General features: G+C 45.0%; 1 protein-coding gene across 1 annotated transcript in view; it reads left to right on the top strand.

The window, feature by feature from the left end:
* Positions 1–22,269, top strand: part of ankfn1b (ankyrin repeat and fibronectin type III domain containing 1b) — a gene marked incomplete at both ends in the record, with an annotated part of 375,118 nt that overhangs the window by 339,495 nt on the left and 13,354 nt on the right. Inside the window, 7 exon segments of the mRNA XM_080747475.1 lie at positions 730–862; positions 2,189–2,308; positions 4,075–4,290; positions 12,078–12,244; positions 14,266–14,416; positions 17,150–17,318; positions 20,969–21,135. Coding sequence (XP_080603601.1) covers positions 730–862; positions 2,189–2,308; positions 4,075–4,290; positions 12,078–12,244; positions 14,266–14,416; positions 17,150–17,318; positions 20,969–21,135 — 1,123 coding nt within the window.

Genomic DNA, 22,269 nt, shown 5'->3' with positions numbered 1-22,269 from the left:
TCACATACAACTTAGCGTCCTTAGTGTTTCATTATCAATAGTGAGTGACAAAACAGCCAAAACAAGCCAGCTCTTGGAGGCTGGTGAGGCATTTTGGTAGGCATTTCGCCTACCAAAATGTAATTCCTGGCTACGCCCCTGCCCTGCACCACTCATGCACGGAGATGTTGACTGATTGTAAACGGAGGCGAAGCGCTTCGCTTCCCGACGCAAAATTAACACAGTGACATGGACAGTAGGAGTAGACTACAGTCAGTAGGTGGGTAACACAGAATTAATAAGCTTCTTTCAAACTACAACAAGTAAGTAAGTTTACCAGCTCAGCAGCGTTTTGTTCTGTTTGCTGCTTGAACCATCGCGAGTGAGCGCATTGCGGTGGTGAACTCTGCTCAGTCTGACGTGCGCTAAACGCGCATCAAAGAAATTACACATCAGATAGAAAGTAGTATTAATTTGGTGTCGGACCTTGTCGTCCTGCTTTAGGAGGACGGGGCTGTGTACTTTTTGCGCGTGCAAGGCTCCAATGAGTACGAATTTCCCTAATTAAAGTGAAAATCGATTTTACGATTTCCATTTTTTTAAATCATCCAAAGGAAAAAAACCGGGTTACGATTAAAAATCGATTAATCGAACAACCCTACCTATATGGCAGATAAAGTGCAGTGAAATCTGAAAAGGCGTTTTGGTGAAAGTCTTGAGTGTTCACGTGTTTGTGTGGTCACCCTCCAGGGGGCTCTACGTGACAGCCATCCTCTACAGAGACGACTGCGTGCTGGTGACTCCAGAGGAGCAGATCCCCATCGTGGAGGTGGAGGACTCCTACTCCAGCTCCCTCATGCAAGACTTCCTCTGGTTCACTAAGGTTAGTCTTGTGTAGCCAGACAACTATTCCACAATCTCCGAATGCTATATAGAGTCTGGAACGGCAGCTCCCGAACGGCGAGTATCGGAATAGACACTGCTGCACTGAACTGTAGTCCCACTGGAAACATAACAGAAGCACACTCGCACAGACACAGTCATTTGAGCGGCATATTCTTGTTATGGGTGTATAGTTTGAAAACATCATGAAAGTAACACCAACAACACCAGAGAAAGACAAAATAACGCCCCCAAAAAATATTGAAAGGAGACATAACGCTTTCAGTAGGACATGTTATTGCTACTGCACCAAGGGAACGGTTGCGTCACATCCGCTTTATCTCGCACTCATCGTTTCTATTTCCGTGCCCCAGACTGTATGCCGGGAGCATTTGCCCAAATCGCGGAGGCAACAGTCTGGCCAGGCGAGACTACACAAGGCATTATTGCAAAGATCCATTATTATTATATATATATTATTTTTTTTGCACTGCCAGATTTGTCTGCAAAATCAATGAACGCTATGCAAAAGCCCCACAGGTATACAAGAGCGGGCCTATAATAGCAAGACCTTTAATTTGAATAACTTGAGTCAATGAATTCAACGTTCTATGGCTTAATTGTTAAAATTAAGCCACAGAACGTTGAATTCATAGAGCCATGCAAACATTGAATTACGGTTTACGTACTTACTAGACTACACGCCATGCTCAGACTGCTCACGTGAATTTCAGGATATGTTGTTCCAGGGACCACCCAGAAGCAAATATTTAAGTTACAAGTGTGTGTCTTTGTGTGAGCAGTGGCATCACAAGGATGGGAAAAGTGGGACTGAGGGCCCAAGATGGGCTTAATTATTTTATACATTGGCTATTGAAAAATATCAGATATACAAGCTCACAGCGCGGGTCCGTGGCCAAATACATATCATTGTGGGCAGGGCCGACTGGGAGAAATGCGGGGCCCTGAGCGAAGTCTGTCCGAACCCCCCCCCCCCCCCCCCCCCCCCCCGGCCCTGATTGTGGGGGTCCTTCACATGAAAAGGTTTGAGCACCACTGACATAGAAACATGGGTTTTCACAAAAAAAAACCTTAGAAGGATTTGAAATATTCAAAGACTATTTTCAAGATTTTTCGAAAATAGCAGATCTACTAGCTTGTATATCTGCTATTTTTCAATAGCTAAAGTACCCAGGGCCCAGAATGTGGTGCGACACCAATGGTTACAAGTGTGTGTGTGTGTGTGTGTGTGTGTGTGTGTGTGTGTGTGTGTGTGTGTGTGTGTGTGTGTGTGTGCGTGTGCGTGCGCGCGTGCGTGCGTGTCCAGGTGTCTTACCTCTGGGAGGACATCCCATGGCTGCAGCAGTGTCTCAGTCCGTCCCAGTCTTCGTGCTCCTGTACCCTGCAGACGCGCCTCAAGTTGTTGCAGGCCATCTCCCACCTCCAGGTGAACCCTCACACCTCACTCATGTAGGGACGCAGGGCCGCCGAAAGGGGGGGGGCAAAGCGTACTGTGTCCCCCCTCCCGGAAAGGGGGGGCCCTGCGGTGGGGGGGGGGGGGTTGAACAGGACTCGGGAGCAGTCTAGTTTGTGTAGGAAAGATTTGAGTGACTGTGAAAGAACTTTCTCCCAAGGTAAGATTAAGACATCATACTTTATATAAACCCTATTATATTGAGCCTAAACGGTTCTGCCGCCGTGTAGAACTGTTTTTAAAAAAAAAATTGTTTTACTTTAAAAATGAATAATTTCCTGTGAAAAACCTGTATTTTTCAGCCGGGCGAAAAACCGAGGGGGGCCCACGTGGAGGGGGGGCCCAGGTCTTTGATCTTGACTCCCCTCCCAAAAATCGTTACAACGGGCCTGAGGGATGGGACGATAAGCGATATTATCGTTTGTCGTGAATACAAAAACACTCGCGATAATCGTATCGTGGAGATCGTCGCAATATCGCAATATCGTCCTCCGTCATGCACTGGGATCAATTCACCTTTTATTTACCGAGCTGCATATCCGGTACCACTTAAACCCTCTATAATAGCTAAAGGGTACTTATAATATACGTACTTGATACAGTTTTTTTTTCACTCACGCCAAAAAATAGCCGATCTACAAGCTCACAACGTGTCGCAACGCAGCGGTAAATGTTCCGCCCCAGGATAATTATCGCGAAAATATCATAAATCAATCGCGATTTCTTTGGGCACAATAATCGTGATATGAAATGTTCATATCGTCCGATCCCTAGTGCAAGCGCTCCCAAGCTTGACTGAGTGTAACTATGTAACAATGTATGTAGCATATGGAACTATGTATGAGTTATTATCGCTTAATGAAATGAACTGCTCAAATGCACCGCTCACTTGAAACTGGGTTTCATTTGTCTTCTTCTTAATTTACGTTTGGAAGTGATCTCCACATATTAACTCATCTAGGCCACCACTAGATGGAGCCATCTCCTGCTGGGTGGCCGGCCTAACTCTCATAGGCGAGCGCTGTAGCTGCGCAAACCGGCGCAGCCATTACGTGCGCGATGACTTTCGTGCATGTCATCACTATGTGCCGGAAGGCCTTGGCTTCCATTACCTCTACTAGGCTAATGTTATTGTTAGAAGCACATTTTCCGGCTATTCTGCCGCGAATAAAGGCTGTCCTCTTCCAGAAAAGCATAGATTCAGAGAAAATGGGCTTCAAAGTTGGCCATCTGCATTGGATTACTGAATACATCGGTGGAAAATGTGCTTAGCGATCGCGGTAAACAACGGCGGCCCTCGGACCACCTACAACAGTGTCAATAATCAGCTCACAGTAAGGACCAAAGCACGGCATTGCTAGCCGACAAAAAAGCCGGACTAGTTCGGGATCGGCACTCCGGATTGCGTCGCTAGCCGTCAAGAAGCCGAACTAGTTCGGCTTTTTGGCACTATTGGCACTATAACCACTCTTGTCTTGCCAATCACAAGCGTAATTTGATAGGGTTTTTGGGTTTTAAAAACCCAAGGGCCCCCTCTAGTGGCGAAAATAAAATGTGTTTTTAATAGGCCTAAATAAAAAAATGCGGCCATATCTACATAAATTCATACCACTGTGGATTAATCATTGTAGTTTGCGCTTAAATCATGCAAAGACAACAGACCCGGGCCCCTTTGATCAGGGCCCCCTTGATCTGAAAACCCATGGGGAATAAGGTCTAATTTCGCCACTCCCCTCCAGGGCTCGCTGGGCACTCAGGACCTGGGCCAGGCGTACTTTGAGCCAATCAAGGACAAGCACGGGAACGCGCTGCTGGTGCTGCTGAAGGACATGAGCACCTGTCCCAACCTGGACGGCGTGCGCTGGACGCAGCTCTGCAAGCTGCAGCTCCAACGCAAGTCCATCTCCTCCCCCGAGGAGCCCACCGCCCTGGACACGCTGCTGATCACGCTCCACGTGAGTTGCAGCATTTCATATATCTCTGTAGACCACTGCTTCCCAAACACTGGGTCGGGACTAGAGCATTAACGAAAAAGTCGACAAGTCGACTCGGTCGACTTCGTTACACAAAGTCGACTCCCACCAGAGAAAGTCGAAAGTCAAAGTTGAAAAAAAAAAAAAAGCATGTAGATTTGGACAATGTTTCATTTGTCATTTTAGAGGTATTAAAAAGTCCTTAAATTGTCACTTTAGAAATGTGAAGATACCCTCTAGTCTATACACTTAAACTTGATGTTGTTTTGTTTACCTTAGGGTACCCTCACACCAAAATACCTAGAGTGGAATCCGCCAATGGATTTCAATGAGAATGGAGCGTTTTTTTTTTTTTTGCCAGTAGAGGATTTCTGCAAAAAAACGCACCATTCTCATTGAAATGCATTGGCGGATTCCACTCTAGGTATTTTGGTGTGAGGTCACCCTTACAAGTAAAAGTCTGGAATTCTAAATTCACTTAAGTAAAAGTACAAAAGTATTGGTTCCGAAATGTTCTTCAAGTACCAAAAGTAGAATGTAGCAGAATGTCCCATTTCACAAGTTTTCAAATGCATAAAATGTATACAAATCTTTTGAAAATAGCTGATCTACAAGCTCACAACGTATCTTTTTGCAAAGCATTGTGAGCATGTACGATCTGCTTCTTCTTCTTTCTTTTTTTTTTTTTGCTGAAGCCTATTAAGACATGCCCAGAAGAACAGGGACCCGAGGGCTTATGTGGTTGCGTTGTTGCACGATATGAAACACAATAAAGACTCAACAAAGAACGATGACAAATCAGATTAGTGCTGTTTAAAAAACAATAACAGCAAAACTATAAATAAGGAATTTAGCGAATGGCCGAGTTGTCTGAAGTTGGCAATTCGGCGTCGGGAAAAATGAGCTATTTTCTGCCATTGTTTTGGAAGCAGCCAGCCCAGCTGCCGTCACTGTGTGGAATGGTGTGAAAGATTTTGTAAGCGGTGGTTTGTGTTAGATTATTTTCCATGCATTTTTTTGTTACCCAAATATTTTATAACATGAAACGGCTCATATGGGGGGACAATGCCTTCCAAAAACCCAAATAACAGCCCCCAAAAAACATTCATTTATTGGATGAGATGTAATCTGTTTTTTAAAACTCCCATTTTGCAACAATCCTATATTAACGAGAGCCCCCAGAGCCAATACAATACGACTGTAAATTTAAATGTGCTTCCAATTATGTCTCCTGCTGGCACTACATTGTGCAGAGTCTCTATTTAGACACACACGTTAACCCGTTTAGGTCTAGAATTATTGAATGCTTTTACTATTGAAAAATAGCTTGATATACAAGCTTGTAGATCTGCTATTTTTGAAAAAGTCGTGAAAATGTGTGCAACTCTTTGAATACCTCATTTTTAAAGTGAACATTTGTAACTCAAATATTTGCTTCTGGGGGGTCCCTGGAACTAAATGTTTTGAGATGGGGGTCCGTGGCCAAATACATATCATTTTGGCGGTCTTTCACATGAAAAAGTTTGAGAACCACTGACATAGTAGTCTCTCGAGAACAAACTAACTGAGCCCCAGTTAAGTGAAAAGGACATTTTCTTTGACGATGGCTAGCCAGATTGCTGACATATAGAAACATAGGTTTTTCAAAAAAAACCTTAGAAGGATTATTCAAAAGACACTTAGAGAATCGGGTCAAAATTCAAATGTTCACACGATTTTTCAAAAATAGCAGCACGGCACTCGGTGCCGCGCTGCGAGCTTTTATATCTGCTATTTTTTAATAGTTAATACGCAATAATATGTACCCGTTCTGAATGCGTTAATCAGCCCTAGCTCTCTTCTCCCAAATGTCACTCTTTGAGGACTCCAGTATATATCCAGCCGACTCACCAACAAAGACATTTAAATGCCAGATGCCAGCCCTGACCCAGGACGCACTCCAACCATGAACATTACATGAACTTCAATCAATTCTACCTCAGAATCCCTCCACTTTTTTTTACGCGCTATTCGTTCAAGATGGTAGCAATTAGAAGGTTTATTTAAACCTCTTCGGCCATTAAGCGCTGTGGTCTTAAAGATGCACGTTGAGGTAATTGTTAGTGTCTGCACTAATGCAGCCTCGGCCTTGCAGTTTGCGTTTCGGTACGCCCCCCCCCCCCCCGGGCCGGCTGAAAGACGAACCTTGGATTCAGTTTTCCCCCCACGTTGGGCCTGGTTAAACCCGATACCCGCCGCTGCCATGTTGTTTTGTCTCCAGCCGCTCGAGTCTGGTTTGGGCTTGCGGTCGCCCCAAACAATGGTGGTGGCTCCCTTTGACGAAGCCACAGTTCAGAGAAATATTTGCTTTGTGGCCAGTTATGAACAAATTGTATGATGAAATACACAGAAATGTGCTGAATGGTTATTCTGGTGTGTTTGACTTCCACTGCAAACAAGCCGCGGGGGCTGTAACAACTTGGTTTCTAACGTAACAACAGGGCCAAGAACCAGGGGCGTCACAAGGGGAGGGGGAAAGTGGGACTGGGGTTACTAGGGCCCAATGTAGAGGGGCCTGGAATTATTTTATACTTTAGCTATTGAAAAACAGCAGATGTACAAGCTCGAGTGCCGCACTGCGAGCACCCGCTGCGAACTTGTACTAGCCTGATACTTCAGTCCACACATCACCACCCCCTGTTGGTGGGTGGTGTGTAGTGTGGACTGAACCCGGAGATATTTTATTTTATTTCAAGCGCGCCTGAAGAGCGGGCGCATTGAATGGGCCAATCAGGGCTGTAGACTTGAGGCACGTGGTATGCTGGTCCGGTCCCAGCCCCCTCCCTTCGGAGCTGTTCTGCCCACGTGAGATTCCGTAGTGGACTCTGATTGGTGCTCTTCTGCCCATGTGAGCCGCTAGTGGACTCTGATTGGTCCGTGAAAACTGTCATGGCGGAGTCAGACTCGACTCGAATTCTTTTAATAAACTATAGAATAGTGCCGTTTCATTACGTTTTAATACCATTTTGCACTAACGTAAACATGCAGTCATATAATATGTTATGAGAAATAACGTATTTTTGCAATGTCACGCCGCGTCGCCGTCGGCGACACACGGGGCTGTGTGTGTGTATGTGTGTGTGTGTGTGTGTGTGTGTGTGTGTGTGACGTCAATAGGCTTTACCCCGCCCCCGCTGAAGTAGAATCTCCGTCCCCCCAGGCTCAGACTCAATCCCAAAACGAAGTGTGTGATTGAGTCTGGCGCTTACAGTCAGGCTAAACTTGTACATCTGCTGTTTTAGAAAAGTCGTGAAAATGTGTGCAAATCTTTGAATAATTTGTGTTTTTTAAGCGAACATTTGTAACTCAAATTTTGCTTCTGGGGGGTCCCTGGAACTAAATATTTTGAGATGGGGATCCGTGGCCAAATACATATCATTGTGGGGGTCCTTCACATGAGAATGTTTAAGCACCACTGACATAGAAACATAGGTTTAAAAAAGAAAAGAAAAAAATCGCAGCGTGGCACTCGGTGCCAATGTTGCGAGCTTTTATATCTGCTATTTTTCAATGGTTAAAGCATTCATGGGGGGCCCACAGTGAATCCTTGTGCCCAGGGCCCAGAATTTGGTGCGACACCCCTGCCAAGAACACGCAAATAGAATCCCGTCCCAGGGAATATTAGGGTGCCCCTCCTTGCAGACAAACGTTTGAGAGATGAATGGCTTTAATGTGGTCACCATCATCATCATCATTAGCTTCTCCCCACAACTTCCATCCTCATTACAGCTGTCATTATCACCCCCGTCTTCGTTCCAACACAATTACCATTATTGTAGTGTTCATCGCAATCATAATCATCATCATCATAATCTTCATTCATTACAATACAACTCATTAATATCCTCTTTCCTGCATTGGTGGAAAACGTACTGTTGTTACTTAAAGGGGCACTCCACCACTTTTCAACCTATGTTCATATAATTGGTCCTCACTCAAAAATAGCTTTTCTTTTTTTTTTCTTTTTTTTTCTCTCAGAGGAGGGCTGTGGGCAGGTCAGAAACCCATCGTCTTGTGACATCATCGATTGGGAATCCAAGCTAATAGAAACTGCAGGCTTTCTATTCCTGAAAAGTTGCAATTTTAAAGTGGAAGCCATTGTTCTCGCGATAATAAAAATCTAAATATTTTTTTCAAAAATATTGATAAAATTTTTTGGGAGAAAATGATGATGTCACAAGACAATGGATTCTGAACTTCCCACAGCTCTCCTAGGAGACTTGGACTGAGTAGAAAACAATTGTGATATTTTATCATGAACATTAGTGACCTATTATATGAAGACTCAATACTGCAATGTAGAAATACACTGGCTGCACCCACACCAAAGTACCTATGAAAGTGGATTCCCCATTCCGCCCACTGCATTTCAATGAGAATGGAGCGATTCCATGCCAGTAGAGGATTTCTGCAAAAAAAAAGAAGAAAAAAAAAGAAAAAAAACACTCCATTCTCATTGAAATGCATTGGCGGAATGGAGGATTCCACTCTCATACCGGTAGGTACTTTGGTGTAGGTGCAACCTAAGGGTGCCCTCACACCAAAGTACCTATGAGAGTGATAACAGACCCATCCCAAGGGAGGATAACACGGAAATCGGCTGGGAATATGCGTTCCGCCAATGCATTTCAATGAGAGTGAAGCAGTTTCATGCCAGCAGAGGACACAAAAAACGCTCCCTTCTCATTGAAATGCATTGGCGGAATGTGGATTCCACTCTCGGTAGGTATTTTGGTGTGAGGGCACCCTTACAAGTAAAAGTCCAACATTTACTTGAGTAAAAGTACAAAAGTGTTGGTATCACAATGTTCTTAAAGTACCATAAGTAGAAAGTACTCGTTATGCAGAATGTCCTAATTTGAAGTTTTCAAAAGTATAAAAATCTTTTGAAAATATCTACAAGCTCACAATGCATTGCATCGTGACGCATTGTGAGCTTGAAGATCGGCTATTTTCAAATGGCTGAAATATATAAGGTTGATGTGGTTAATGTATGTTTTGTAATACAAATCCAAATCCACAAAGTAATTGTAGATTTGGATTATTGCTTTTTTTAACCTTTAAGAATGTAAAGCTCGTTATAAATAAAATGTAGCATTATTGCATAGTATTTCAAATGTCCAATACTTTTACTTCTACTCCACTACATCTCAGATCCAAATATTTACTCCACTACATTCATTTGAAAACCTTAGTTACTAGTTACTTTGTAGATTTTTTTTATTACAAAACATACATTTACCACATTTGAAAAGAACCGATCTACAAGCTTGTAGATAGCAGAGATGCCCACGAGTCTCGTGATCACGAGTCGAGTCGAGTCAAGAGTCTTTGGGGGACAAGTCCGAGTCGAGTGACGAGTCTTTGGGGGACCCCCGAGTCCGAGTCGAGTCGAGTCTCTTTCATCACGAGTCCGAGTCGAGTACGAGTCTTTATATACATATATATCCTTTTTTATTATTTTTTATAATGATCTAGCCTCCAGCTAAAAGAGTTACATGGCGCATCATGATCACCCGGTACTCACAGATACAGCCATGGCAGGCTAAATTAGGAAAGACACATGAATGTATGTACTCAGTCACGCTACGGAGGCAGTTAAAAGTTCCACGATTAATAATAATGGATCCATTTCCCCCAGGAAACATCTCTGAAGTAGACCTCCTGCCTCCATCCTCGGTGAAAGTTCCTCGGAAGCAACACAGTTATGTCCAATAGTAGCAGGGTCCCCGTCCCGAATCCCGATCATCATCCGACGACTTTCTTTGTTAATAAAATAATCCCAAAGCAGTTGCTTGACACTTTTTTGAATGCAGTACGAAAGGACCTCAATGACAATGTAAACAAGCCATTGTGCTTTCTTGTGTTTAAATCCTTTTAGTAGACCTTTGTAGCTTTCTGTACTAACCTTTTCCTAAGAGAGCTTGAGCTACAAGTATTCAAATGTTGTTTTTAATACGACTTGCGAAGCAATCACAATTTCTCTATTTGAAGCAGCCGCCAGCTGGACAGTATGCAACATAACACTTTACGGCAGTTACGTAAAACGTATCGCTACGGGTTACCATAGCGACGTGTACTCTTAGTGGGAATTATTTTACATCACTGACGTTTGTTACCGGCGTATATTAATTAAATTATGTACTGGCAACTGCATGATTGTTTCATTCATGATCACTCTTTTACTGTATTAATATAAACAGACAGTATGTCAGGATTGATTACATTACTTAGTCATTGATACAGCATAATGTTCAATAGCAATTTAGTGACAACAACCTATATGAATTAATAGCCTATAAGCCTAACAAAATCAACTAGATGGATTATATTGTTTAGTCTATAAGGCTCCCAAAAAATCAGAGTTGCAAGCTATTAATCCACCGTGTCATGGCGCGTCTAGATATAGATCTTCTCTTTTGAAAAGACGCACTATATACGCGCGAGCGCAACAGATACAAAAACTATTTAATAATCCTCTAGCAGTGTAACAGTAGGGCTTACTGGGCATGTTGGCGTAACCTCACGTTAATGCTTTAAACAATAAGTTACGAGGGGTTAATGAGCTCAGCTATTAGGCTATAGCTGCCTGCAGCTGGTGGAACATTAAGACGAGAGGAGGATGCGCTCGCCGGAGAGAAACCCGACATTAGATAAGCAGGTTCTCACAGATAATCCTATCATTTTATCAAATTATTAAACAAATGCCAAGTTAGCTGAAGTAAAATAGCTGATGATGAGCTAAACATGTGTGTTTTATTTCGCCGTTTTAATATTTAAATCTTACGATGAAAAGTCCATGCAGACGGCTGTCTGCCACGCTTTGCGAGACAGACTGCGGTTTTCCCAACGGGCCGCTCTGCGCGGCCCAAGTGAACACAGCGAACATAGACAGCGAAGCGCTCCTGGCCCCCACCGTTGCGCTTAAGTACGTTGGGAAAAACAACCCGGTCGCCCCTGTGTCCTTGCGCAGCGCTCAGCCGTACAGCGGCGCTCAGCCGCGCACCAGAGAAGAAAGAAAGGAGAAGGAAAGGACAATATTTGTCGGGCTTGTCATGCATTATAGTGCTTAAAATAAAGATTGTTCACGTCGTGAACAATCTTTATTTTAAGACTTGTGAACTTCACGAGTCTTTGGGGGACGAGTCCGAGTCGAGTGTCGAGTCTTTGAGGGGCGAGTCCGAGTCGAGTGACGAGTCGCCAAAACTGCGACCCGAGTCGACTCGAGTGGCGAGTCTTTAACTCGAGTGCCCATCTCTGGTAGATAGATCCTGTAGATCTGCTATTTAAAAATAAAAATGACATTTTGAACTGTAACATTCTGCATGACGAGTAGGCCTACTTTTACTTTTGTACTTTAAGTATATTTTAATACCAATACTTTTGTACTTTAACTCAGGTACATTTTTTATTCTGTGCTTTTACTTGTAACAGAGTACTTTTACTCGAGTTTCATGTGAGTACTTTTTCCACCGCTGTGTGTCCCCCCCAGGCAGGCACGTGCACTCATAGACATCAAAGTGGGCTTGAGCCCCTGCCCTTTTACCCGTCTGTAAAAAGTGCCCTCTCCAGACCATGAAAATAGCCAACCTCCAAGCTCACAACGCGTCGCAGCGTGACGCGTTGTGAGCTTGGAGGTCGGCTATTTTCCATTTTTTTCACCAAAAGGCCCTTTTAGAAATTTCAGACCCTGCCTCTCTAACATCCTCTGCACGTCCCTGCCCCCCCAGGAGAAGCTGGCCTACCACCGGCGGAGCCGAAAGCTGCTGCCCCCGGGACTGTACCTGGGCTACCTGAAGCTGTGCACCTCGGTGGACCAGATCCGAGCCCTGGTCCCCCAGAAGCTGCCCAACGTCCTCTGTCACACCAAGGTCCGGGACAACAGCAACGTTTCCAGGTGGGGCTCGGCAGGCACGTGCACACATAGACATCAAATGGGGGCTTGAGCCCCTGCCCTTTTATCTGTCTGTAAAAAAGTGCCCTCTCCAGACCGTGAATGCAGTGTTTACTATGGTGAAAGAAATGCAAATGCCCTTCTTTCCATGTCATACCTAGCCTGACACTCAGCCTGAATTGACATTTCGTTTCACTCCATTATTCAGTCTGAGGTCGCTTCCCCCCAGGGCAATTGCAGGGATGGGCGTTGCCAAAAAAAAGGCAGTCTTCAGCGATTGGTTCAGTGTGGCTGGCTAGTGGCTAGCCCATGGGCTAGCCTGTTGCTTGCTAGTGCTACTTGCTAACCAAAGAAACAGTCAGAATAGGAGCACTACGAACTAGTAATCAAACACAACATAACATGCCTGCTGGTGTTTCATAGCGAGATCGATACGATTGCATTTTACCGCAATTTACCGCATTTTACCGCAACGTGATGCGCAGTACGGTACGGCGGCGGCGCTGGTGTACTTGGAAACACACATGAGTTCTGGGAAACCCCCACCCACGCTGATCACAAGACGCTGATTCACGACGCTGATTCGCCGTACAGATTTTCAACCGAGGCAGGCCTCTTCAATGAGAGCGATGCTAGACCTGAATCGCCAAAACAAAAAATTTAAAGGGGTGTGGCTAGCGATTCAGGGTCTGGAACTAGGCTATGTCATACCTGAAGGCAGCATTCAAGAGAATCGCCTTGTCAAAACCCTCCTGAACTTGAATTCAGCATCTTATGTTGAAAGGATGTCCCACACTATGTGTAAATCCCTGCCGTACACCACGTCTCCAGTATAGACTTGATTATGCTTAGTTTAGTGTGGTATCACTGCACACTGAAAATAGACGATCTCCAAGCTCACAATGCGTTGCAAACTGCGAATTACGATATTGCCGTGATAATCAAAATATCCCCGACATCCGTTATCCTGGGGGGGCGGTACATTTGCCCCAAAAAATAGCAGATCTACAAGCTCACAACGCGTCGCGACACGTTGTGAGCTTGTAGATCGGCTATTTTGGGGGAAAAGGAGATTTGGTAGAGAGTGAAAAAAAAAAAAAAAGATTGTACGTATTTCCGTTTGACCAATTAGAGGGTTGAAGTGGTACCGGATATGCAGCTCGGCAAATAAAAGGTGAATTGATCCCAGTGCATGACAGAGGACGATATCACGATAAATCTAAATCTCCACGATATGATTATTGTGAGTGTTTTTATTTTTATTTTATCACGATAAACGATAATAACGCTCATCGTCCCGTCCCTAAGCACGGGAAGAGGCAAAAGAACGGTGACTGGTCTTTCTGCGTGTGTGCGTGTTTGCGTGTGTGTGTGCGTGTTTGCGTGTTCCTGACTGATCATGTTTTCGGGAAACAATTTGGACATCAAACTAGTTGATTTGGGACACCTATCTAATTTCGGGGGCATAATTGGCGTCCCTAATTCGATTTTTTACTGCTGTTTCATAAGTGTAGGTTGAGGGCATATTGGATGTAGGCCTACAGAAGTATCCAAAAGTTGGCAGAACCAATTTGCATGTGTGTGTGAATGTGTGTGAGTGTGCGTGCAGCGTGCGTGCGTGCTTGTGTGTGTGTGCGTGCGGTGTGGTTGCTCCCACATATGAAGACATGTGCTGTTTCCTCCCCAGTGGTGTAAAGTAACTAAGTACATTTGCTTAAGTACTGTACTTGAGTACAATTTTGAGGTATTTTTACTTTACTGGAGTATTTCCAACGTCTTCTAAATCAGTGGTTCTCAAACTTGTTCACGTCAAGGACCCCCAAAATGACATGTATTTGGCCACGGACCCCCATCTAAAAATAGCTGTTCCAGGGACCCCTCAGAAGCAAATATTTGAGATACAACTCGCCTCGTGGCACAACCCTGAAACAGTGGTAAATCAGCCAACAACCCACGACCTCGAATGGTAAATGGCTTACTTTGTCAATAGCTCAAGTCAAACATGTGATGTGCTGGTTCCCCAGGGAGGAGTGGCAGTGGCTGCAGGCTCTCAGCTCCCTGGAGGAGTCCCTGGAGATGGACCAGGACGTCCAGAGTGCTCCACACCGCCTCCTACAGGACCTCCGCAGTGCCGCCAAGGACCTGGTGGCGCACATCAACGTCCCCGGGAACCAGGTGAGAGTCGGCCGCGCAGCGGCTATTCCGAGGTCCCCGTTGTTTCCGAGGTCCCAGTTTTTTTTCCGAGGCTAGTGGTGGTTAGCATTAGCGCTGGTGAATGCCAACCCGCCACCGCTGGTGAATGCTAACCCGCCGACGCTGGTGAATGCTAACCCGCCGACGCTGGTGAATGCTAACCCGCCGACGCTGGCGAATGCTAACCTGCTGAGACTGGTGAATGCTAACCTGCCGACGCTGGTGAATGCTAACCCACAGACACTGGTGAATGCTAACCTGCCGACACTTGTGAAATGCTAACCTGCCGACGCTGGTGAATGCTAACCTGGTGAATGCTAACCCTAAGCCTAAACCCTAACCCTAACCTTAACCCTAACCTAGCTCTGGTCCAGCACTGACGCTCTTGACAGACCCGTCGACCGGGATTTCTCCGCCCCTACGAGCGCTCAACTTGAGTCAAAATAAACTAAACTACTTCACTACTCACCAAACCAAAGGTAGTTTTGCGTTGTTGAAAGTCTATTCTCCGCGTTGGGAAACCTCTCAGCACCCCACCCCTTGAGCCACCCAGCGGCCGCCGCAGACACAGCGGTTCACAACCCGGAAATAAGCGGCGGTCGAGTTGGATGCGTTTTATTTCATGACAAAAAGAATGTATTTTACAGAGTGGCTGAGAGGTTTCCCACCGCAGAGAATAGACTTTCAACAACGCAAAACTACCTTTGGTTTGGTGAGTAGTGAAGTAGTTTAATTTATTTTGACTCAAGTTGAGTGCTAGGGGCTGAGAAATTCTGGTCTATTCGTTTACCGACGGGTCTGTCAGAGCTAACCCTAACCCTAACCGGACTACTGAGACCTCGAAACGACGGGACCTCAGAATATCGAGATTTTGCCGTGCGAGTCACCTCCCCCCAAAAAATTACCAAACCCCGGTCGTGCATTTCTGCGGGGGAAGAATTATGCAAGAGCTCAAATGAAGTCAAAGAAAAATGCGCGGATATACTGACCCAGTTCCACTCAGACCACCAACTCACCCATGCCAGGGTCTCTGCAAAGCATTACGCTCAAAGGCCGGTTTTCCCAAAGCGCCCTGGCACTGGATGGCCTCTTGCAAAAAAAAGAACAAATATGGTTTCGATTCCCAGCAGCATCGCAGCACTGCAACAATCTCTGTCCACTTGGCTCGAATTATGAAGAATATGGTTTCAGCGCTCGTATACTTATAGGGAATCCAAGAGCTCTCGTCCACAAAAGAACTGGACGGTTTATTGGTGATACGCAATAACCCTTGATTACCGCCAACCCGTCGTATGCTGTCCTGCCTACTCCATGCTCGTCTTGTGATCCCAGTGGCGCCAGTTCAGAAAAAGCTAGGGTATGGCAAAGATGGGAGTCCTCATGGAAAAGAGGCATTACATTTTGTATAACGCGGTTCTATTGTGAAAATAGCAGATCTACATGCTCACAACGCCTCGTGCTGCGAGGCGCTGTGAGCATGTAGATCGGCTATTTTCACAATGTCTGAAAAAAACCCCGAGTTTTGTCAGTTTTTTTACACAGGTTTCTGCGGTTTCTTGGGCTGGATATGGCAGCCCTGAATGGTTGTTCAAGTGCAGCAAAACTTAGCATGTTAGTAAACGTGCCACAATTAACAATAATGAATTGCACCTGTGCAGCTGACCTGCGGAACCTGGGAATATACCGTACCATTTTGTCAAGACGGGGAGAATAAAAGTGTTGAGAATATAATTATAATACCTCGTTAAAGTAACCATTTTGTAAAATTTTGATATTTTTTTTATTTGCACTTTTATTGTCCCCCCTGGACCCAGGGTATGGCAACTGCATACCCCTGCCATACCCAATTGACGCCCCTGTGTGATCCCCTGCTTTCCACTTGAAGACACCACAAATCATTCTATAGTCTCAGCGTTTTTACTGGTTTAGAGCAAGGGGCCAGAAGGCCTTATCTGCCATTTTTGGGCAACAAAATAAATGTATGTAAAGCCCTCCGTGATATCAGTCTCACGCGTGGTAAAGGGAAAACTGTGGAAAACCTACACCAACCACCGAGTCAAGGCGCGCAAATGGCAAACATTTAAGATTTACCGTTAAGATTCCAGCGAGAACCAACGTTCTTCTCCCATCGTTCCTGTAAAGTTAGAAAATGATCACATAAGCCCTTCTGGCTCCGAAGCCTCACATCTGTGGTCTATGTGTGAGTGCGTGTGCGTGCACGTGTGCCTGTCTGCCAGCGTGTGTGCGTGCGTGCGTGCGTGCGTGCGTGCGTGAGTTCGCGTGTGTCGAGGGATGGGACAATAGTCGTTATAAAAACACTCACAATAATCGTATCTTGGAGATATAAATTTATCATGAAATTATCCGTCATGCACTGGGATCAATTCACCTTTTATTTGCCGAGCTGCATATCTGGTAACATTTGAACCCTCTATTGGTAAAATTGGTAAAACACACCTGGAAATAATGTACTCGATAGTCTTTTTTCACTGCCAAATCTCTTTGCCAATAAATAGCCGATCTACAAGCTTGCGACGCATCGCGTCGCGTGGTGTCGTGAGCTTGTAGATCTGCTATTTTTGCCCAAAGGTTCCGCCCCAGGATAATGGATGTTGGGAATGTTTTGATTATCGCGATAACATCGTAAATCGCAATTGCCTGGGTGACAACGATCGTGACGTGACATTTTAATCCCTACGTGTGTCTCCCTTCCAGGCCCAGGATTTCCGCATCTACAGCCAGGAAGTGTTGGAGTTTGGCGAGAAGGTTTCCTTCCTGCTGCTCCTGCCTCCGTCGGACGAGGTGTGCACGGCGCCCGGCCAGAACAACCCGTACTCCCCGCGCTCTGGCTTCCTCACTCTGCCGCTGCAGGTCTTTGAACTGGGTCAGTCTAGAACTCTGCCACTGCAGGTCTTTGAACTGGGTCAGTCTAGAACGGAAGTGGTTCACAAACCTTTTTAGGCTCATCAAGACCCAAAAGGGACATCAGATCAGTTTTCCCAGGACCCAAACTAAGTAGTCGGGGGCCTTAGGGAGATAAAATGGTAATTTCGTGCTAATCAGTCTAAAAGTGCCAAATTTTGCACAGATGTAGCCCAGGGCATGCTCTAATGATTTAGCTAGGGCGCCCGAGTCGGAGACCTTCGGGGTCGCCACAGCGGCCAACTCAAGTTGGGCTCCCATTGACTTTCACTACACTATATACACTATGCTGCAGGAGGAAAAATACATCTGCTTTAAGTAGGATGTGAGGGATCTAACTAGAGGTTTGTCATGATTCTGAATCCATTGCAAGCATTTGTTTTGCACAAAAAAACTTTCCTTGGGCTACAAATGTCCCCAGAAAACGATGGCTTAGTGACGAGTCATCACTTTTCAGTTTTGTGGGTGTTTTCTGGGGCCATTTATAGCCCAAGGAATGTTTTTTGTGCAAAACAAATGCTTGCAATGGATTCAGCATCATGACAAACCCCCTAGTTAGACCCCTCACATCCTACTTAAAGCAGTATTTTCCTCCTGTATAGAAAGTCGATGGGAGCCCAACTTGATTTGGCCGTTGTGGCGACCCCGAAGGTCGCCGACTCGGGCGCCTTAGCTAAATCATTAGAGCAAGCCCTGGGCTACATCTGCGCAAAATTTGGCGCTTTTAGACTGATTAGCACGAAAAAACCCTAAGGCCTCCGACTAAATGAAAATAGCAGAGCTATGAGCTCACGACACGATGCTTCGTGCCGCTTTTTTAAGGTTATATATAGATTGGCTATTTTCACTACTTCTTAAACATTCGTTTTTTAATTCATGGAATTTCTTTGATTTCTTTGATATTGTTTTTATTTACTCTATTCATGATTCTTTTTTTTATCATTCATGAAAAATGAATTTGGGGATTTAAAAAAAATATATAAATACAAAAATATACATACAGTATTCATACTTTGACATTTACTCTTGAGCCATTCAAATGTGTCCGCGACCCACATATGGGTCCCGACCCACTGCTTGGGAAACAATGGTCTAACAGGAGCAAACGTGACTCCAGAGTCTCACTGTCATGCATTAATTCACCATAACTGTATATGACATTGTGGTTTTGCCATCTGCTCAAGTTTGTGAAGCGCGTTTCCCTTTTTATTCGCTCCATGCCCTGTAGATTAGTCCTAGTTGTTATGACTTGAATCACTGGGAGGTACTGTGCAGTAGCAGCCCGGGTATAGTAGAGCGGTTCGATCCCGGCTCCTCCTAGCGTCACGCCGCGTGACAGCTTGTACATCTGCTATTTTTGAATAAAGAAATTATAATAATAATCTCGAAAGTGTGAGAACTGCTGATTTGGAAGCCATTTGTAGAATGGGACTCAGGTCTTAACACCCAAGGGGCCAAACTCGTTCAGTAACGAGATAAGGCCACTAGGGGTCACTCTGCCAAAAGGAGTTGTCTCGTTCCTCAACGAGACAACAAAGGGTTAACTGTACAGCGTGCTGTGCGCATGCTGTGTGCCCTGTGAATGACCTTAGTCCATACGTCACACCGTGGCTCGCAGAGAGAGACAATGGCGCGACCAGGCTGCATTGATTTCCATTCTAGGCTGAAACATAAAAAAGGGCTTTATCTATGAATGAGGTGCAAAGAACGCCAGGGAAGCAGAGATCTGATTGTTTTCATGGCGACACTTTAGCGCGATGGTCGGCCCCGGTTTGGATTTTAGTTTCGCGAGCGTTTGTAAACACGCACAAAGCTTCCGCGGCTCTTCAAAATAAAGCGTGAGTGAACGGCGGCAGCAGCAACAGCTAGAAATGTTAGAAACCTTGGCTTCCCATGTGTTAATGGGTGCACCCCTCCCCCACAGTGTTAATCTTTTCAGCAAATTTTGATTTAGTCTCAGTCTTTTGAATAACACACCATTTAGTCTTAGTCCTGTCTTAGTCTTCTGAAATTGTTTTAGTCTAGTCTAGTCATGAGCCATGTTTCCAAGCGAATTATCAGAAATGCGTATTAGGACAAAGCGAATTTAGCCCGTTTCCATTAAACTGGTGAAATGCGATTCTTGGGAGATCCTGCCTGGGTCCGTCTAACCGACGTGCTGTAAACACTTCCCGCGGGCTTGCACACAGTGCACAGAGCTGGGATGGGGCTGATTTTTTCAGACCAAGAGACGTGAGGCCACTGCTGTGACTCGCTGCACAGGTATCCCGACCCAGAGCCGGTCGTGACGCACCGCCGCGGAGAAAGTGCGGCCGGCGGGAGCACAGAGCAAGCGACCCCGGCCCCGAGCTGAGGCGACCGCCCCGCCGCCCGGTTGAGTCCTCCGGGCAGACTGTATCCTGCAGCGTCGCAGATGCGAGCTGCTGTGAGCTTGTACGGCCTCTTTTGGCACGTGCAACACGGTGTGATGACGAAGGGTCACTCCGGTAACAACCGGTTTGTTTTGTGGGCCAGTGGACGTTAATTAAGCGGCGGGGGAACGTGTTATAGGAGGACGATATGGACTAGAACGTAATATTTTATTCGCATTTATTTCACAAATGCGCATTTAGTTTATTCGATAAAGCCTCAAAATCCACCTCCTCCAAGCGGATAATTTTTTTTGCGGATAATGAAAGTTTATTCGCATTTTGAAGTGTTTCCATAAAAAGATTTTGCGAATAAGCCGTTAATGCGCAAAAAGTGGCTTTATGGAAACGCCACTTTAGTCTACTAAATATCAAAATATTTTAGTCAAAATCTCTGCTCTGCAAATAATATAGTAACAGTATCAATTACATCTGACACTGTCTGCTACTCTCTGTGCAAAACCAAAACGATTTGAAAAGAACAGATAAGTGCCATTCTCAAATGTAAAGATAAAAGACGTATTTGGCTTTAATTTCATTGCACATCGTTACATACCAGTGTTATTCTTTACAGCCATTAGTCTTAGACTTGGATTTAGTCTTAGGCTTGGTCTTTTGAATAACACACATAATAGTCTAGTCTTGGTCTTATGAAATTGTTTTAGTGTAGTCTAGTTTTATCGACAAAATATCAAAATCTTGTAGTCTTTTAGTCTTAGTCTCAGTCGACAAAATTAACACAGGGTGCCCAGAATTATTCAACATTTAAATTAATCGTCATTTTAACGTATTTTGAAGGCCTGGCAAAAAAGTAATCAGAGTAAATGTAATCCGAGTATGTCCTGTTTATTTTCATGATAGCATTTTCTTTCAGTCAGGACAGTTTTCTAACATTCGCAATCAGTGCTTTTGTAACGGCCGGTAGAGAAGGCCGCGTTTTAAACATGAAGGTTACACTGATGTGAATGAGGGAGCCAGGACTTCCCGGTCACGTGATCTCGTGCTACATTTCAGGAAATGGAGTGTTTTCCGTCACCGCGGTAGCTTTGTACAGTAGCTACAGATTGATACAGTTTACTGTGCAACGTGTTGAACGCGTAAATGGGCACAGGGAGACATCAAAGAGATTGACACGTCGGCACGTCGTGGACCTCCTATGAGTTAACACTGCCCCCCCCCCCCCCCCCCCCTCCTCTTGGTCTAGTGCACTTTGAGGCGTACTGCCCCACCTTCATCGGCCAGTACTGCAGGGTGTCGGCGCTGCTGGAGCTGGAGTCCCTGATCTCCCAGCAGGCTCTGAGGGAGGCCTTCTCCGAGGCCGAGCTTCACGCCGCCAAGCAGAAACACCAGCAGGTGCAGGAACACATGCAGGTAACCAACCAGAACAAAATAAGGTCTTCAACAGGGGGACAAAAAGTTATCGAAAAAACACGGCCTGCTTGCGTATTAGGAGGGTAGTATGAGTCACCAGAAAAAAATATAATGGGTGTTTTTAATGAATCTATCATGGTTAAAATGGAGTTTGAAGTTACAATGGGTGTGTATGTGGAGAGGCCCTGGATCAAGCCTCCTGATGACATTTACATCAAATATCTAAATATTGAATCAAGCAGATTAAAAACTGTTCAGGGTGTTCATAAAAGCCTGGTTAGACGATAAAATTACCAAAAGTCTTTTTGAAAGTGAAATATCCCTACTTGAACCCTAGTGTCCATATTCTGAGAACTTCAGCCATAAATGGCAGATCTACAAGCTGATAACACTTGTAAAAGCTTGTAGAAGCTTGTAAAAGCTTGTGGATTGGCTATTTTCGGCAAACAGGTTTGGTGTAGAGGGGGAAAAGAGCAGATTAAGTACAGAGTGAAAGGTCAAGTTTATTAAGTATTGGCGGTTCAAGTGGTTAAATATCTGAAGGCACAAATTGACGTGAATCCAAAATACACTGATGATTGTGCTGTCAAACGATGAAACTATATGGAATCTTTGAAAAGGTAGTGGGGGTCCTTGCATCATCTTTCTCTCAACTAAGGGGTCCTTGGCCTGAAAAGGTTCTGGCCAGTGATGTATATCGGACCAATTACCCATATATGGAGACCCCTGGTACCCATATATGGAGATCTGTGTACTGTATATGGAGATATGCTGTGAGAGCCCAAACATGCTTACTCAGTTATTCGTTACGTGAAAGTCCTATGACGTCTATAACATCTGACATCATACCCTTTTGTGCCCATACATGGAGATCCAGATCTGTAGAACCAGCCACACAGATATGGGCTGTCTTGGCCATCTGTTTTGGCCATATATAGATTATGTTAGTATGTGGCCGATGTGGACCTCCATATATGGGCATTCCCATATGAAGTCCTGTTAGATATGGGCTTAATATTGATGATGACATCAGGGGGGCTTAATATTGATGATGACATCAGGGAACTCCATATATGGGCATGAAAGGGATTCTGCTAGTGTGCCATCAGAGTGAAGCCAGAGCGTGATGTCAGA

This window comes from Nannobrachium achirus (genome assembly GCF_963921795.1).
Source record: "Nannobrachium achirus genome assembly, chromosome: 18".
Lineage (NCBI taxonomy): Eukaryota > Metazoa > Chordata > Actinopteri > Myctophiformes > Myctophidae > Nannobrachium > Nannobrachium achirus.
The sequence above is the reverse complement of the archived record's forward strand: the minus strand, read 5'-3'. Positions and strand labels throughout refer to the sequence as shown.